Source organism: Triplophysa rosa, linkage group LG15 (assembly GCF_024868665.1).
Source record: "Triplophysa rosa linkage group LG15, Trosa_1v2, whole genome shotgun sequence".
NCBI classification, from domain to species: domain Eukaryota; kingdom Metazoa; phylum Chordata; class Actinopteri; order Cypriniformes; family Nemacheilidae; genus Triplophysa; species Triplophysa rosa.
The window spans coordinates 2,614,574-2,631,810 of NC_079904.1; the positions used below are offsets into that span (position 1 = coordinate 2,614,574).

The 17,237-nt window shown below is 38.5% G+C and overlaps 3 protein-coding genes across 12 annotated transcripts in view; all 3 read right to left on the minus strand.

The window, feature by feature from the left end:
* Window positions 1–110: 110 nt before the first annotated feature.
* matn3a (matrilin 3a) lies at window positions 111–7,143 on the minus strand. Its single transcript, XM_057353726.1, has 6 exons — window positions 6,990–7,143; window positions 4,360–4,935; window positions 3,163–3,288; window positions 476–574; window positions 294–362; window positions 111–216 (listed from the first exon to the last, which is right to left on the minus strand). The coding sequence occupies exons 1-5, from the start codon at window positions 7,141–7,143 to the stop codon at window positions 307–309; spliced, it is 1,011 nt and encodes a 336-aa protein (XP_057209709.1). The 3' UTR covers window positions 111–216; window positions 294–306.
* Window positions 7,144–7,356: 213 nt separating this feature from the next.
* laptm4a (lysosomal protein transmembrane 4 alpha) lies at window positions 7,357–12,678 on the minus strand. Its single transcript, XM_057353768.1, has 7 exons — window positions 12,433–12,678; window positions 11,385–11,505; window positions 11,106–11,182; window positions 10,236–10,358; window positions 10,066–10,161; window positions 9,859–9,957; window positions 7,357–8,438 (listed from the first exon to the last, which is right to left on the minus strand). The coding sequence occupies exons 1-7, from the start codon at window positions 12,529–12,531 to the stop codon at window positions 8,364–8,366; spliced, it is 690 nt and encodes a 229-aa protein (XP_057209751.1). The 5' UTR covers window positions 12,532–12,678; the 3' UTR covers window positions 7,357–8,363.
* Window positions 12,679–13,829: 1,151 nt separating this feature from the next.
* Window positions 13,830–17,237, minus strand: part of mark3b (MAP/microtubule affinity-regulating kinase 3b) — a 44,829-nt gene continuing 41,421 nt past the window's right edge. For 6 of the 10 annotated variants that reach the window (XM_057352235.1, XM_057352234.1, XM_057352231.1 and 3 more), the window contains 2 exons: window positions 16,032–16,076; window positions 13,830–15,277 (listed from right to left, as the gene is read on the minus strand). In XM_057352235.1, the coding sequence (XP_057208218.1) occupies window positions 14,932–15,277; window positions 16,032–16,076 (391 nt within the window). In that variant the 3' untranslated portion in view covers window positions 13,830–14,931. The remainder of the gene's footprint in view (window positions 15,278–16,031; window positions 16,077–17,237) is intronic. The other 4 variants (XM_057352238.1, XM_057352237.1, XM_057352233.1 and 1 more) reach the window with 1 other exon arrangement.

The following is a 17,237-nucleotide window of genomic DNA, read 5'->3' on the forward strand; positions in this document are numbered from 1 at the left end:
TAACATTCCTCAATATTTTGAATACTATTATTTTAATACTTCATGTAATTTTGTGATAAGAAATCTGACAATTTTATTCGAAACAACATCTGTGAAATGACATTTGGAGCCAAAATTCAGAAGCATCATTTAAACATCAGCCTCTGTGCAAATGAAACTGAAGTTGTCCTGTCCGAGTCTCAGGTAGGTCTGCTGAAAGCTCTCAGGACATTGACCCTGATGAACAGAAATAAGAACTCAAACTTGTGTTTTAAGGAAATGTAGTCATTAATACTCGGAGAATCAGAGCTTACCAAAAATGCTCCGTTACATTCGCCCCAGCATGTTCTGCATTTGCTCCATCTTTCTTGTCACAGCAGCGAGTGAAACAAATGTTAAAGTGATTGCTTTTTTAGGATTATATGACATACGAAGATAAAAAGGTTATTTTTCGGACAATGACACAGAATAGAGACTGGGCTTTCAGAAAGGATATGTTTGGCGTTGAGGTCCTGAATGGAGGTTTGTGTTTGTCTCTGGAAAGCCAGTCTAGCCTCACACATGCAGGGATCCTGAATGATCTCCACCTTCACCTCTTCACACCACAGTCAAGCAATAAACATCACAAACAAACCTCTCAAATGGCGTATATGATTTAAATGATCTATCCTCAAACCCAAAGTACGTTGTTTTATAAAGTCCATTAGTAACTTTGTAACACTTTGCAAAACAGCTTATCCAATGTTGGGTTTTTGTAATGTTTCCAACATTGCGAGAGTGTTACAATGTGTGTTTAGTGTTTAACCGATTCAACATGTCAGAAATTATACAGACACAGACAGATGAGATTATTTCCTTAATGCGTCTTAGATTTTCAATGTTCTCCAATGTTTCTATTGTGTTTTTATTATGCCTCCCCGGTACCTACAATCTATTTATAGTCACTGGCGATTTATAGAGCTACGCAGTTGCACGTATAAAGACAAACAATTATAGGCCCATATAGCTTGAATACATATTTGATTTATTCTACAAAACTATTCAACATTGTTTCCTAAAAACAGATCATTCCTCAACCATGAAATGGACAACCAACATAAAATACTAGATTTTCAAATGTTCTGTAAGAATAAAATTTGTCAGCCAATGGAATTTATGATATTTTGGTGTATGTGACATTCATGGTTACAGGAAACATGGTTCATGTTGAATAGTTCTCATTTCTTACGTTTTTTGGAACATGATTTCTTGTCTTCTTTCAACACAAAGCCCCTCCGGCATTCACAGTGATAAGAAGCATCGCCGCTAACGCAAATGTGATCACAGCCGTGACCCCGCCCACAGTAATCCAGACCTGCAATAAACCGAGCCCTCAACCTAACAAACTTTTGTAAGAACACATGAAGCACAATAGAACTAAACTATCTGAAATGTGTCGTTTTCCTAAAGAACTTTTATATTCGCATCATCTTTCACAACAGCTACAGCTACAGAAACCATCATAAAATGGTATAAAATGATTCGTTATACCATTTATGAAGGCTAAAACTCACTGGCACTACCAACATCATGGTCACTGGCTTTGAAGCATGATCTCCTGTCCTGCATCAGTAGAAAACCAGTCAGACACGTGCAGTAAAAGGAAGAACCGCTGGTTACACAAGTGTGTTGGCAGTCGTGACCCGACGCACAGGCATCTACACCTAAAACAAGCCATAAAAGCAGCTAACACATGCTACTTTCATAACTCCCAAAACACTAGCTCTTATGTTTCTTCCACATGGCCAACCGAATCAGGACACCTGGCAATGTTTCAATGCGGAGCAAAATTGTATTTGCCTTGTCAACTGCTTCTAATTCATATACATGACTGGTACTTGATTTTATATTTCACATCATGAAATGGCATTTAGGAGCCATTTATGATTGTGAATTCATTAACTCACTAGCACTATTATCTCCATCTTGGTCGCCACCGGTGTAAGCACCAGCACTTCTAAGGGAGCATGTTTTCTTGTCGTCGTTTAAGAGGAAGCCCGTGTGGCACTTGCAGTGATAAGAGTTCCCACTGCTAACGCAAATGTGTTCACAGTTGTGTCCTATTTCACAGGCATCCATATCTGGAACAAGCCACATGACATCTACAGTGACATGAAAGATACTGGGCACAGGAGTTAACAAATAAAAGAAACCCAATGGAATATTTGGGTATTCAAAGCTTAATCTGTACATCAAATATCATAATAGTCTAAAAAATCTGGGGTGATTTCAACCCATGGTTGGGTCAAATATGGACATGTTCTAGGTCCGTTGGGTTTGTCCATAATAACCCAACCATGGGTTGAAACCACCCCAGCATTTTCAAGTGAAAGTAAAGTGGTTCTAAAGAAGACCAAAGTTGTAAAATATATTTGAGATGTATTTTAAGTTTTGGTAAATGATACTTTTAGGCCATCATCTGTCTCTCAGAGTGCCGGCATCACACACAATGATGTTGCTGTGAGGTTTCAGTAACATCATGAACAAGAATATGTCCATGATAATTCAACAGTGATTTAACATGGGTTGGATCATCAGTGATCGGAAACCAGCTGAATAATAGAAAAAAATGTTACATTGCACACGTATAGCTGACTTATACAGCTCTGTTCCAAAACCTATAGTGAGCAGCCTACAGCATTTCATTTGGGATAGTTCACCCCAATATTGAAATTCAGTCATCATTTATTCACCCCCATGTCATTCAACATCCATTAAGTCTAAAATCTAAAGCAGTGTGAAATGTATTCTTAACAGAGAATGACAAAAAAAGAATCCGAAAGAGTGGTCTATTTGAGTGACGTATGGAGAACTTTTGAGGGCCCCTAACTAGGTTTTGAAACAGAGCTTTCATGTAACTTCATGTAAATTGCAAATTAGCACAAACAATAAAACTGATGAATCATCGATTGGGACCGGATGATATCAAGCAATACAATAAGAACACATGTAGACTCGGTGGAAAGCAGATCAACAATTGCTAGCTAAATGGGGTAGTTAAATAGGATTAAGTATGGTTATAACGTTAGCATTCGCAGTTACAGAGCTTAAATTAGTTGCTGTTAGTGAAAATCCAATGTGTTTGTACTAAGTATGTCTTCAAAATCTACAGTAGAGCAGTTAGCAGAATCTGCTGGCTCTTACGTTTCAAGGAACATGTTTTCTGGTCTTCGTTCAAAATAAAGCCATTCCGACACTTGCAGTAAAAGGAGGGGCCACTGCTGACACATATGTGTTCACAATCATGTCCCATAGCACAGGAGTCCATACCTGGAACAAGCTTTCATTACTCAATGAGACCGCTAGCACTCGAGCAAGAAAAATATATGGTCAAGCAACTGGATTTAAATTGAGCTTTTAAGAAAAACAACCTGATCCTACGGGAATTCGTAAATATTTTACGAGGGGGCTAATTTGTTTGAATTTGTACGAAGTGAACTATCCAAAAATGAACAACTATTAGTAGAAAGCAACACTTGGGTGAAAGCAAACCATACTAAACCATACGGATGAAATACGAAATCATGCGAATTAGCTAGCTTGAAAAATAGTTACGAATTGCCAAGAGATTGCGTCGATGCATTGATAGGGTAATTCAAATATTAAAAGATTTAATCTACAAAAATTAATGTCAAGTCCCAAAAAGATTCATTGGCAACTACATTTCAAATATAATCATCTATACTGAGCATATTTTATATTTTAGTTTGCATGCTTCAATAGCATTTATGTCAGTATGCTGACTAGCTGACAGCTAGCTGTAAGCTTTGAGGGAGTCGCTAGCACAGCGCTTCACTAGCATGGCACTTGGTTGAGTCATTTTAATATCCATGAACAAAGTTTGACTCTTGTCCTGAAAAAGACAAACAATTTGAATTATCCACAAACAGTCAAATATTCAAAGCTCTCTGCAACGAGAATCATCTAAGGGTGAAACACATTTGATCGTGAAAAGACGTTGAAATATTAAATACTGAGAGCATTCCATTCAAAGATATTCATTCCACAAAAAATAGACAGAGAAGCACACACATGAGCTGATTTGAAGCATTCATAAGAACCAAGAAATGATTCTTTGAATGACCGTGGGCTTATCAACACTCTCATGCTAAAAAACATTTTCTTTAGAATGTTTTACGATCCAACAATTCAAATGTCTGGAGAACAAAACAAATGCTTTAATAAAGTCTACAATGCCATATCATCATGATCACAATGGTTACGTTAACTATATTTATAAGACCAAACTGTTTTCCAGAGAATGAATCATACAGGACTATTACAGATATATTCTGAAAAAAGAATAAAAACCCATCTCCCCCTCTTTTGCGTGAACCCTACCGCACAGCGTCTCCCGGAACTTCGAGGTGAGCTTCTCGATCACCCCATAGGTCTCCACGTAGAACACATGGTCCTCAAGAGGGTTGCTGGCCATGAGGTTCAGCGAGCGCATATCAGCCCTGTCCACTCCAACCGCATAAATCTCAATCCCCGAAGCCCGTGCGGCAGCCGACACCTCTTCCACCTGGTCTTGAGGACGGCCATCGGTGACGACAATGGCGACCTTTGAAATGTTCTTGGATTTCGGCCGCGCTCCTGACTTATCCGTAAAGGCTTCATCCATGGCTTTCTTGATGGCCATACCTGTCATGGTTCCCGCTGCCAAGGGGCCGATGCGGTTGATGGCTTGCTTTATAGAGTCCTTCGTGAAATGGTTCTTCAGCAGGAACTCGATTTTGACCGTGCTGGCGTAGTTAACCACAGCGACACGTGTGGCATCTTGACCGACATCAAGAGTGTCAACCATGTCTGCAAGGAAGATCTTGACCTTCTCAAACTCACCTGGACGCACGCTACGGGAGCTGTCGATGATGAAGACCAGGTCCAACGGACGGCTTCTACATTGGGAGTCTGTTTCTGAGTTAAGCAAAGAATAAACACTTTTTTATGTCGTGGCTTAGTATCATGGTGGTGTTTAAGTACATTATGGCATTAGTGAGAGAAAATTAAAGTTGACAGTCATTGGTTTGACCCAAAGGAATGGCCAGTCAAGCAAAGTCATGCATGCAAGTGCTAGAGAAACAAGTCTTAACGGTGCCTAAAAAAGGTGTGGAAACTGTACCAACATGTTATACCAATGTATATTGCTTTATTTCTGGGATCCTCTACTGGATACATTTGCTTAGAAGCGTGTGAAATCATAAGATTAGCAAATTAATTCAAATAGAAGTGCCCACTTCTAAAACAAATTTCCATACGTAGACCCAGCAAAATGACACCAAAGATTCTTGATACTACTAGAATTTGAAAGGGTTTTTCATACTTATGATACGGCAAAACAGTAATAGTTTCAAAAATTGAGAGTACTTAAATAGACCAGTAAAGTCATTTTGGCAAGTCCACCTATGAATGTAGAAATTGTAAGCTTCCTACTGCTTTTTCTAAAGTATTTGGAGGGTTAACCAAACATCAGATTATTAATGGATTGATACCTGTCCCCTCTTCGATGACTATCCTGCTGTGGACAAGAATCCTGTCTGGTGTCTCTGGTTTAGGTAATGATTCTTGCATCACAGTAGACATTACTGGCAATCGTTGCGATGCGGTCTTACGATGTAGCTTGTCTGTCAGAATTGATGTTGACATGGACTGGGGTGCGATATTTCGAGGACGTAGCTCTTGGGTGTCTGTGATCTTTGGCAAGAATTGAGCTGAAGCGCTTTGAGGATAAAGGTCTGCTGTCAGGGTGGAAGCAGGTAGGGATTCTGGGATGGTACTTTGAGGGTAAACCTCCAGTGTCAGGGTAGAAATGAGCAGAAATTCGGGTGAGGTGTCTTTGGGATATGTGTTGGGTTTTAGGGTAGATGTTGATAGGGATTCTGGAAAAGTACTTTTAAAGTAAGTCTCCGGTGTCAAGGTAGTTGACAAGGATTTAGATTCGGATGAGGGATTTGGGGGAAATGGGCTTGGTTTTAGGGTTTGAGTTGGTAAGGAATCTGGGACGGTACTTTGAGAGTAAACCTCTGGTTTCGGGGAAGATATTGGCAGAAAGTTGTCTTGGGGATCTGGGTTTGGTTTCAGGGTAGATGTTGTGAGCAATTCTGGTAAGACATTTTGGGGATATTGCTCTGGTGTTATGGTAGTAAATGATTGCTCCACACGAGACTGATCTGGGACTAAAAGGACTGTTGTGGTAGCGGTGGAGAATTCGGAGTGACCGCGGCCAAGCCTGTACCTTCTCTCAATTGTCCCGTAACTACAACCGTTTGTCGCGGATCTGGAACTTTTCTGCAAACAATTGGTACCCATTCGCCTTTCAGCTGCCTGCGTGCCACGGGAAGAGATCGGTCTTTATTTGTATTGTGTTGTTTAGTGGATGATATGTCGTTGAGCTGAGAAAGTTTATTTCGAGCTGCAGGCCCTTGATAAGCTACTGGGATAGGATGGGGTATAATCTTTCTCCTCTGTTTGTGCAGTCCATTTAACTCGAATTTACTCCGGTATACTATTAGAAGGTTGGAGTGGAAAAGGAAATTGGACAAAAAGACGATCAAACAAATACAATTGTTTGCAAGTGTTTATCTACAATACATGCCATAATTATCCTTATTATGTGTAACGTTAAACTCTTTACATAAAAATAAATGCACATAGATCGACATTAAAAATACATCCCACTTAAATGTCGTACAAATGCTTTTTTGTAGCATTCGTTTCAAACTGAATGTATTTTCCTATGCTATAATAAATGCACAACACCCATTTAGAAAATTGTTGTGCATTTCAGTAAAAATTACATTCATAGATGTTACATCACACACAAAGTTATTCTTGTGCCATGTAAACTGAAGTGCATTGAGGAAAATAATGAAACAAAGTTTCATTTCAGTGATGCAGCGTAAAATAAAAAAATTCAAACTTTTAAAGTAACAAAAACAAAATCAGTACATACGATTTGGAAATAAACATACCTGCTGGGTTCAGCGTCCGGTGTGGCAGGGCATTATTTCTCCTCTGTGCATAACTTTGGGCTAAGATGTCTGATGGATCGTGAGGGTCGTAGGATCGAGCAAGATCCACCAGCAGAAGAGAGAAGCAATAAACCAAACTCCCAAAGGACTTCATTATGTCTCTGTTCTTCTTGAACTTATTTCAGGTCTGTTCCGTCCTCTCGGTTAACTCACACCAGTGTGCTTCTTACAGCACCTGACCGCGCTTTTGAAAGGCTGAGGAACAAGGCGTCACATTTTTCATCCAATCCAAACACAGGAGGCGTTCCCGCTCATCTCAAATTGCTCAAATTGACTGACTGGTCAAAAAGTGCACAAAAAAGTCTGATATGTTTTGAAATGTTTATTGAATTAGATACAGAACATGTACAAGAAACAGAACACAAAATAAAATAACATGCATCCATTGATTTAATACAGCACTAGCAGTTTCCTTTTTTAAACTCTAGAACATTGTCTCTCATGAGAGTTTTCACTCATCAGTCGTGTGTTAAACAGCATTATTCTGCAGTTACCATGACAACACTATGATGGCTGCTAATGAGATGGTGCACATGGGTTCAATGGATGGAAAACAATGCTAATTCTATAAACAAGATAAAAAGTGCTTTGCGCTTTCACTTCTGAAAGGATGAAAGTCTGACGTTCACTATTAAAGTACACAATGGAAAAAATATAGATTTTAACCATCACACTGGATTGTCTAAACAGGTTTATACTAGCAAAACAGATTAGCCAAGGTTGGCGATTTTAAACGCCCTGTCAAACTGTCAGGCAGTGTTGATTTCACAATACTTCCTCAACTAAGACATCAGCAAAACAAAAACACAAGCTTTGAAACATTAAAAATAAGATCTCATGATGGGTGGAGCTTACGGCGAAAGCTTTCATTGGTAAAAATTTCAAAAGACGATTATTAGCCCCGCCCCAAAGAATCATTTCATTAGCAACAGACTACGAATTAACTACACAATTCTGTCGTAAGCATGATTATTGCAGAGCCCGAGTCGTGGTGTCCACAAAAAAGAATGGTATATCATATCGCGATACGCTGTTGAAAACAAATCCTGCCACAGTCGCTCCCTTCCGCAACCGCCTGGCGCTTCAAAAGATTACACGTGGTTTTACAAAAATAGATCTGCAGTGAAGTGTTACGAAAGTCATGCGAAAAAAAGTCACGGGCGAGTCTATGGGATGTGTAAAGCTGGTGATGATGATGACGAGTGTGGACGCTGGGAGTCTAAACGCCCTCTGTGAGTTGGAATGGAAGGCAGGATCGAAAGGCAAAGATGGGTGTTTGCACTGGCTCTTACTGCAGGCGCCAGGCTGGGGAATTTAAGCTGGCATGTAAGGAGGAGGCGGCTCCTTTGCTGGCATCGTCATGGCCATTTCGTAGGTGGGAAGGATGTACTGTGGGAAAAAAAACCCAATGTTAAATAAGATGTCATTTATCTGAAAGAAACTGTAGAAGCAATTTTACAGCTGATGGGTCTCCTCCAACCAGAATGAATCACTACTTAACCAGTTAGTTGTGTTGTGCATTACTTTGAAGTTACAGGTGTGTTGTGCTTAAAAGGCTCATTCAGACGCAAAGAGCGCCCTCTACTGTAAAACAGTACTGAACTTCCTATATAAAGAGATTTTAAATTATATACTTCTTAGGCACAGTAAGACATATACATTTTGCACATGCAAAAAATGGGTATTAAAATTAATGTACGCCAACTGTCCATGCACATATGGGGATTTATAAAAAATAAATTTATACCTGCACTAGGGATGCTCATACACTGACAGTTTAACCGTTAACCGATAGTAAAAAAAATTACCGATTCCGATTAATACTATCAGTTTTTTTAAGTTGAATAATATTAATATATATTTTTTAATAATATCAATAATGTAATAATATTAAATCATACATGTTTTTAGTTTTCTGTATAGTGAAATATGCTATACTTATGTTAACTCACGCGTGCAGACGCGTGCGACCAGGTGTAAATGCCCTCCTTTTAGACGTGACGTAAAAATATGAATGTGAAATATGAATAAATAAATAATGATGTTTGTATTTTGCATGGGTATAGCAGAACGGATTTATATCTGTTTAGCTAAGACACATTTTTGTCCTCTTTGGATATTAATCCTGGCTGATGGAAAGCAAATGAAACACGCTTCCCAACGCGTTATCTGTGCATTCCCGGGACATCTGCGGGTCTAACTGTCAACAGGCTCCAGACTGTCCCCACCACACGTTACTTTATTAAATAAAAACTAGCCAAGCTTTGGATTGAGGTAGGCCTGCTAGTTTTATTTGATGAAAAAACTTTCTGACGGAAATAAACTTTGCCAGTTCTTCTGTGTTTTCGTTTTGTCATAATTTGTTCATTATTTCTTGCCTGTTTATTTTATGCTTTGGATTTATATTATTATTGTCCAAAACGCTGCAGGTTCTTGAAAATGTGATAAGGATGCAGGTGCTGTTGTTGATATATTCGTTATGCTGCTGTTTGCATGTTAAAATAAAAATGTTTGTATTTTTAACGTGTCACAGACCCTCATCAACTGTAGCTGTGTCTCATTTCGAAGTCTGCATCCTCCGGATGACGCATGCGAAGGCGTATGCGGCGGACAAACGCGACCTCCGGAGGACGCCTTCGAAATGAGACGCAGGCACGCAGCATGTATTTTTATTTCATTAAAATTTAATATTAAAATCTTATCAGTTAACGGTTAATGTTCGGATAACGAGTGTCAGTTCTCGGTTAGGGAAGTTAACCGAAATGAGCATCCTAACGTGCACATTAAACTCAAAGCAGACTGGCCAAACCTGAGGTGGGGTTTCAAAAGCAGGATAGACGGCAATCTCTGGAGCGTTCCTGTTGTTTATGTACTTGTAGCAGTTCCACACACAGTTAATCAAATAAGCCTGAAAAAAGGAGAAAACATGCAGCTATTAATTTATAAATATACACTTTATTATAAATAAAAATACTATCAACAGATTCTGATCTTTCGAGAGTTCAATGACATTTACCTTAAGGACGATGAGAATGGCAAAGAAGACAAGCACAAAGAGCAGGAGACAGCTGGAGTCCAGAGAAAGCAGGTTGTCTTTGTAGGGGAAGTCAGGCTGAGAGAGACAAGAAAGAGTTTTTTTAATAACCTGTCTGTGATAAACAGATGGTAAGAGGCGGGGACACTGACCAGCTGGTCCAGGTAGTCCTTGATTCTGGGCAGGTATGTCAGAGAGCTGATAGCTACCAGGCAGCTCAGAGCGAAGTCAAAGAGCTGGTAGCAAAAGAACGGGATGAGCCAGCCATCACGATTCTGTGCAGGTGGAAAAAGTGTGTGATGTCATCATCCAAATCAACACTGAAAAGAACTTTCTCGATGTGGCAAGCTCTATTGGCTCGATTGGCTAGCCCCTGCCAGTTCATTTACATTTGGCAAATGCTTGTTTGCCTACCAGAGAGATTTATAGTGCATTCTAGGTACATTTTATCAGAATATGTGTTCCCGGAAATCAAAGCTATGACCTGGCTATGTGGGACTGATGTATGAGTGTTAGTCCCAGCAAGTAAGAATCAAGGAAACGATGAATCATCTGGTTCTGCTATGGCATGAAAGGGAGTTACAAGCAGACAGGGGTCTAAAGGAACAACAGCCTTTTACAATCTATATGCCTAAAATGGTAAAGGACACAGTGGATCTAGCACAATGTTCACTACAAGTAATATTCAGCAAGGACAAATGTGCATTTAACTGTAACTATTATAATTTCACTCGGAAACTATGGGATATACTTGTACTATGTGTCACACATCCACAGACTCAACCTCTTTCTGATGACATCATGAAGCAAGACTGTAAAGAACAGATTAATATACAATGTTGAAACCTAGCACATTTGCACAAAAATGAGGTTGAACAGTAGTGTGTAATGACAGACACCAGTTTACTGTTTACCATCTCATCTGTTTATTTTCAGGTTTATATTAAATCCTGATTTTCAGATTCTCTTTTATTGAACAAAAAATATATATATTAAAGATGTTTTAAATTATTTTAACTTACAGTAATAGCTCCATACACCATCATTGCACTGATGGTGAGCATCAGAAGAGAGATGGCAAAGCCCACACAGGCATTCTCTACAGAGACAAAAGGCAAACGATAAGCAAATATTAACATAATAATCTTTTAACTTTTTTAGTCCATTACATTTGATTGTCATTGAAACAAAAGTGTACGTGGCTTTAGGTACATACGAAACATATAGCATTAAATAATTATTAGATATATACAGATATTTTAGCATTCTGTTGGTTTTGAAACATAACATCAGCAACATACCTGACATTCTGTCTGAGGCAAAGTAATGCTCAATAACCTCATACTGCAGATCAACCGTAGGGACGTTTTCAGGCTGGGTAACCGCCACGGTCAACAGAATACCCATCAGCAGGTTCACCACCTTTAAACAGAGATACAGTTCAGCAAAAAAAGTCAGTCTAATTACTCACTGCATCATGTGACCTTTCTGGAAAGTTTTACTTTTGGAAAGGAGGTCAACGGCACTTTTATCTAGGAAAAACTTCGTTTCATAAAGAAAAAATCTGCATGCTCCAAGTTGAAACAACCAGCTGACAACACATCAGTTACTTAAGTTAAATGGAAACTTTGGTTTCCTGTAAACATTGAGCCCAAACCCTTGACATGGAGGCATGTTCAAAGACGTTCCATTGACAGATGTTATGAAATAAGATGTTTTACCCACAACACCAGTTTATTTACAGATACTAGAAGTCGCCAAGCAAACCTATAAATTCACCTGTTTCACCTTTACGTTGTCAATCAAACAGCAAAGCAGAATATCACAAACATGATAAGAGCTTTAATACGAAAGTAAAACCACAATCACATGCACTTTCAATTATATAACACACAGTTGTTGTCAGTTTACTGTAAACAGTATCAGTATATCAGTCCCATGAAAGGTTGGTAAACTCAAACGTAGGCCTCTGCTAGCGCGAAAGCTAGTTAGCTAAACACACTTATATGAAAAATAAAACATTTTAAAACAATCTCGGCGATTCATTTTCTCACTTATACCAATGTATAACAACGTAACAATACTTGAAGGCGATTAACTCATGTCTAACCTCGATTACGTGTCATGTTTGTCGACAGTTTGATTTCAAAACATTCAGTTAGCATTAGCATCGCGCTAACGCGGATCTGTCAGCCGATACATAAGCAACAGCAAGGCGTCATTACACAAAAGTAGGCCTGATAAGTCTTACGTTACGTATAGATTACTGTCATATTTTCTTTGGGTTGACAGTTATACAAAAAAACGATGGCATGTAACGTTATGCTTGTCATGTTTTAGTTCTCGTACCATGTACCAGGTGCCCAGAATGATGGTTCCGGTGCGCACGTGACAGCAGCCGCAGCAGCGAGCGCTGTACAGTCGGTCTCGAGACGGTTTGAAACGCATGTCGTTCTCAGTGCTTTGAAGAAACTTCCAGAAAAAGAAACGAGACGAGTGTCTGCCGTCCAAAACAGCAGCTACGAGCGGCCACCGAGCTCTCGAGCAAAACTCCGCCTGACGGGAGACGGGGGCGTGGTCACAACGGAATCATGCGAGAAATGGAGGCGTGGCTTGTTGTTTAATCACGCATTGTATATATCTCCATTGTAGGGTCCTTCAGGAGAAGTTACGCAGAAGTGATGATGGTGTGTCTCAGCCCATTCAGCCATAGACAGATGTATGGAAATTTATAGCTGGTTGATTTTCAGGGAAAAGCTTTGATGGGTTGGGAGGGGTGTTATATAATAGATAAAATGATGGAAATTATATAAGGATGAGATGGATGTTGGTAATATTGGTAATCTCACTAATCTGTCTCTTCCTTTCTTTTTGCTGCAAGGATTTGGTAACATTTTACATGATCATAATGTGTATATAGGCGAATGCAGTCTGAGGTCTTATGAATTATCAATGCACTAAGCTCTTCATTAATTATGAAAGAGTTTATATTATAGTAGGGACAAAAGTAACATATTCATGTCGATTTATAATTTATATTTGGGTTGATATACTTAATGCTTAGGGTACACTAAGTCAAAACAATATACATTATATTGTTTGCAGTTTACAAATTTATGACTTTTGGTAACACTTAACAATTAAGGTTGTATTTGCTAACATAAGGTAATGTATTAGCTAATAATGAATAATACTTCTATAGCATTTATTAATTTTAGTTTATGTTAAATTTAGCGTTAACTAATATTAAATGTTGTCACTGTTACAATTGGTTAATGCTTAATGAACTAACATTAGATAATACAAAATATAACTGTTTTAATGAACTAACAAAAAATTGATAAATGCTGAAAAACTGTATTGCTCTTATTAGTTCATGCTGCTAATGTATATACAATCTTAAAGTGATTTTTTGCAATAATGTTTAAAATACGTTGGCTCTTCATAGCAAGTATGCAGAGCTGTAACGGCTTAAACATGGTACAACAATTTGCATATTTCCATTTGTGTTCATGTAGTATTTATGTAGTGTGATCAAACCTTTGTATAGTACACGTGCTCTCACATGAACTTAAAGGACACAACGCTTGCCGGAAACAGAGTTTAACTAAAGATCAGAACAATGTAATGATGTATCTCAAGTCCTAGCTGTGTAAATCCTATGAAATGTTCCAACGTTAATTTTACAGATGATAAATGTTGATTTGCCTTTGTAGTCAGTTCAACAAAAGCCACTCTGCAAATCATTGACTTTCAGTTGTTTTAATGGAGACACTGATTAACCTTATCCTGTGATGAGTTACACGAATTCCCATAGTTTCCGACTCACAGCCAGACTTAGAAAAAAAAAGTATATCAATATGTTGCTGTTGCAAAACTAAGGTACATTATTTACACTCCAAAAAATGAAAACATCAAGACAAAATAAAAACAGTGCCAAAGGTTTTAGAGATGGGAGTGAATACTGAGCCTACAAATGGCAAGCTAAAGTTCTGAAATGTGTCCCAGAATGACTGATGCACGCTGGGGTCAAAAGCAAAGACCGGAACATTAAAAAACACTTAATTAGGAAACAAAATACTCAAACAGACCAGAAAGTAAACTGTTCCTGATCTTTTGTCTTTCTATCTCTTTGCCGTCCATTGCAGTCGCCCGTCTGAAGCAGTGAGGGTGCCGTGCCCAGGAGCACCAGTGGTTCGACCTGTCGGATCCCGTTTATTTTTAGCACTTGAAAACAACAGGTTTTTAATTTTCCGAAAGGGGAGGTTAAGAAAAACCGATGCTTGTTAAACTGGAGGAATGGATGGATGGAGAAACATCTACAGACACACGACATGGGCGCTTTTTGGGGGAAATGTGTGCAAACATGTTTCCTATCTAAAATATAATACAACATGGCCATTTTTGTTTTGGCATTCAAGGACTGGGAGGGACATAAAGTGAAATACTGGAGTGCTTAATAATTCCGCTGCCATTTTAAACACAAGTCTTCAGTCTCTGGTGTTACTATTAGTCCCCAAAGGGCATCAACTGCAGTAGTGCATAAACAAAACAAACAAACAAAAAACGAAATAAACCGTCATTTTGTTTTCCTACAGCTTGAAACCATCCAACAATAATAATAACAACAATAATAATATTAATAATGCTTCAAAGATGCAGGAAATTATTGCCTAAGGCATGATTCTATACAATATTTTCAGTACATACTTTGTAAGTGTTTGAGGAAAACAATCCTTGTATCTGCTACTTGTTCCGAAAGAATATACAGCTCGATTACTCTAGTTTCGTGTGCCTTAGTCCTCTTTGTTGCTTTTCACATTTTTGACCGATACATTTTGTCTTTTTTTACAGCTTTAGTTCATTGGCAATTTTAGAGGCGATGTTCTTGAAAGCGATGGATGTTCCTGATATCCGCTTGAAGCGCACGCCGTTGAGCGAGAGGCGGGGCAGCTTGCACACTTCCATCTCCCATTGGACCAAGCTCTCGGCGTGGCCGTCGCCGTGGACACACAGAAGCAGGAAGCGCTCGCGCTGCTCGTAATCGCAGTTGTTGGCGTCCAGGACTTTGCGGATCTCGCGCATCATCTCCGTGGGCTCCATGGACGAGGTGGTCTTCATGCTCCAGGTGAAGCGTAGCGAGCGCGGTTTGGAGTCTTTCTGTTCCTCTTTCTGATCCCCAGACACGTTACGACTGTCAGAGAGAAAGTAGAAGAGTTAGAACAACGTATATTTACGTGTGTTTGTTTGTTTTTTCACACATTTGTGGTAATTACAACATTTAAAGGGATAGTTCACCCAATAATGAAAATTACTTCTTTGTTTACTCAGACTCGTGTTGCTATTTCGGTTTACAATGGAAGTGGATTGTGACCACCCTTTTAAGGTTCATAAACACACAACACTTCATCAAATAAACGAACTTTAAATAACTAAAATATAATGAAATCAAATAAACTCCATTTCATTCTATATTCTAGAAAGTTGTTTTATGAAAAACAAACCTAAAAAATCCTATATTTAATCAAAGTCTCCTTAAAAAAACTTAACTAAAAGTTTTAAATGACACAAGGGTGAGTAAATAATGACCACTACTATTTTTATTTTGGATGAACTATACCTTTAAAGACATGTTTTACATAGAAACAAATAGCATAAAATCAAGCTAGAAATGTTAACGTGCATGTGTGGTGTATATTTTGGGCGTTGAACGCATGCAGAGAGATACTGGTGTGAGTAAACAGACCGAGTAAAAAAGTTCTCCTCTAATTGCCATTTTTCATTTTCAGTCATAACACGTCATGCAATAAACAAGCTGGACTAAAAGTGCTCAACTGATCTTGCTGTTCAAAAACCACAGATGGGCAAATACAAAAGATGCCGGGATGGGGGGATGACAACAATGAAAGGATACAGTATATAAAGGAAAACCTGATATCCTGTCTCACCTTGAATCCTCATACCTTCCATTTCTATCGCATTCTGCCGGCACTCTTAAGAAATGTATGACAGAGAGAACAAAGTTTAGAGGCAATACGTTTTCAGTTTCTGTTAATAACGGACGAAAAGCTAATCTAAAGACATCCTAGAGGAGAGAAAGAAAATATCAAAGACAATGTTAGAGAGGATCTCAACACAGAACGCCCTTTTTAGACCTAGAGACCAAAAGATAACTTGTGGAGTGATAAAAAGACAGGAGAAGATACACTTCCTGTATCCTAGGATTCAACTTCCTGTTCTAAACAAATCCCATTCAGTTGATACAACTGACTTTGTGTGGACTGTCAAAGAAAAAAATTAAAAGTCAGAAAAAAATAAGCATTTCATGACAATAATGGTATGTAACATGTAAAGGTTAACCTCTTTCGCTCAACAGGCAGTGGTCTAGCTTTTGTTGAAACTAGTAACTTGGTATAAGCACCTATAGTATTATTGCTCCTGTATGACATATCGCTTTATTGCTCCCTGAACTCTCTTTAAGTCGCTTTGGATATCAAAGCGTCTGCTAAATGACAAAATGTAAAAGTAATAGTACAGTTAATTAAGACATCCCAGAGAGCTAATAAAACAATACTTTTTAAATACAGACATATTCAGACTTTTCTTCTTCATTCTACACACTACAACACGAAAAGTGTGTGGAATGGTCATGCAATGGTATGGACAATGTGCAAGAGTCAAAGGAGAAGATATGAAGTGAATATAAGCAGACAGATGCAGGACACGCTCTAACATGACACATTTAGAAGCCAAATAAATGACTTTCACATGGATCAACATCTATACGTTAAAAGTCTCTTTAGACTTACAAACACATCTTTTAACTATTTAAAGTTGCCTGAACTGTTGTCTTTTCCAGAACGAGTAACTCGAGGTTATGCATTATACATGCGAGTTTTTTTGTCTGCAAGACTCCTGGTTTCTAAATAAAAGAAACATTCTCTCATTTATAAGAAACAAACCTATAATGAAAACAGCTCTGTCTCTTTGGGAATAAGCAGAAGCGGCCTTTGCCGAAACAGTTGGAGGCCTCCATTTATTTGATAAACACTGTATTTAACTATTTATATTTCGGCCAGTAGCGCATTAAACAAACTATTTTACAATCACTAAAAGATTCTTTTGTTAATAGAAATCAAGTAAATTTAGTTCAG

What these genes read in the sequence shown, in the direction of transcription:
- matn3a (XM_057353726.1), bottom strand. Translation starts at nt 7,143, where the DNA reads ATGAAGTCCTTTGGGAGTTTGGTTTATTGCTTCTCTCTTCTGCTGGTG. An exon ending in CCGGACGCTGAACCCAGCAG is followed by an intron (nt 4,936 to 6,989) that starts GTATGTTTATTT and finishes TGCTTAACTCAG; the next exon opens with AAACAGACTCCCAATGTAGA. An exon ending in TCAGGACCTCAACGCCAAAC is followed by an intron (nt 363 to 475) that starts ATATCCTTTCTG and finishes CATTTGTTTCAC; the next exon opens with TCGCTGCTGTGACAAGAAAG.
- laptm4a (XM_057353768.1), bottom strand. Translation starts at nt 12,531, where the DNA reads ATGCGTTTCAAACCGTCTCGAGACCGACTGTACAGCGCTCGCTGCTGC. An exon ending in TTCTGGGCACCTGGTACATG is followed by an intron (nt 11,506 to 12,432) that starts GTACGAGAACTA and finishes CTCTGTTTAAAG; the next exon opens with GTGGTGAACCTGCTGATGGG. An exon ending in CCATTCTCATCGTCCTTAAG is followed by an intron (nt 9,958 to 10,065) that starts GTAAATGTCATT and finishes TCCTTTTTTCAG; the next exon opens with GCTTATTTGATTAACTGTGT.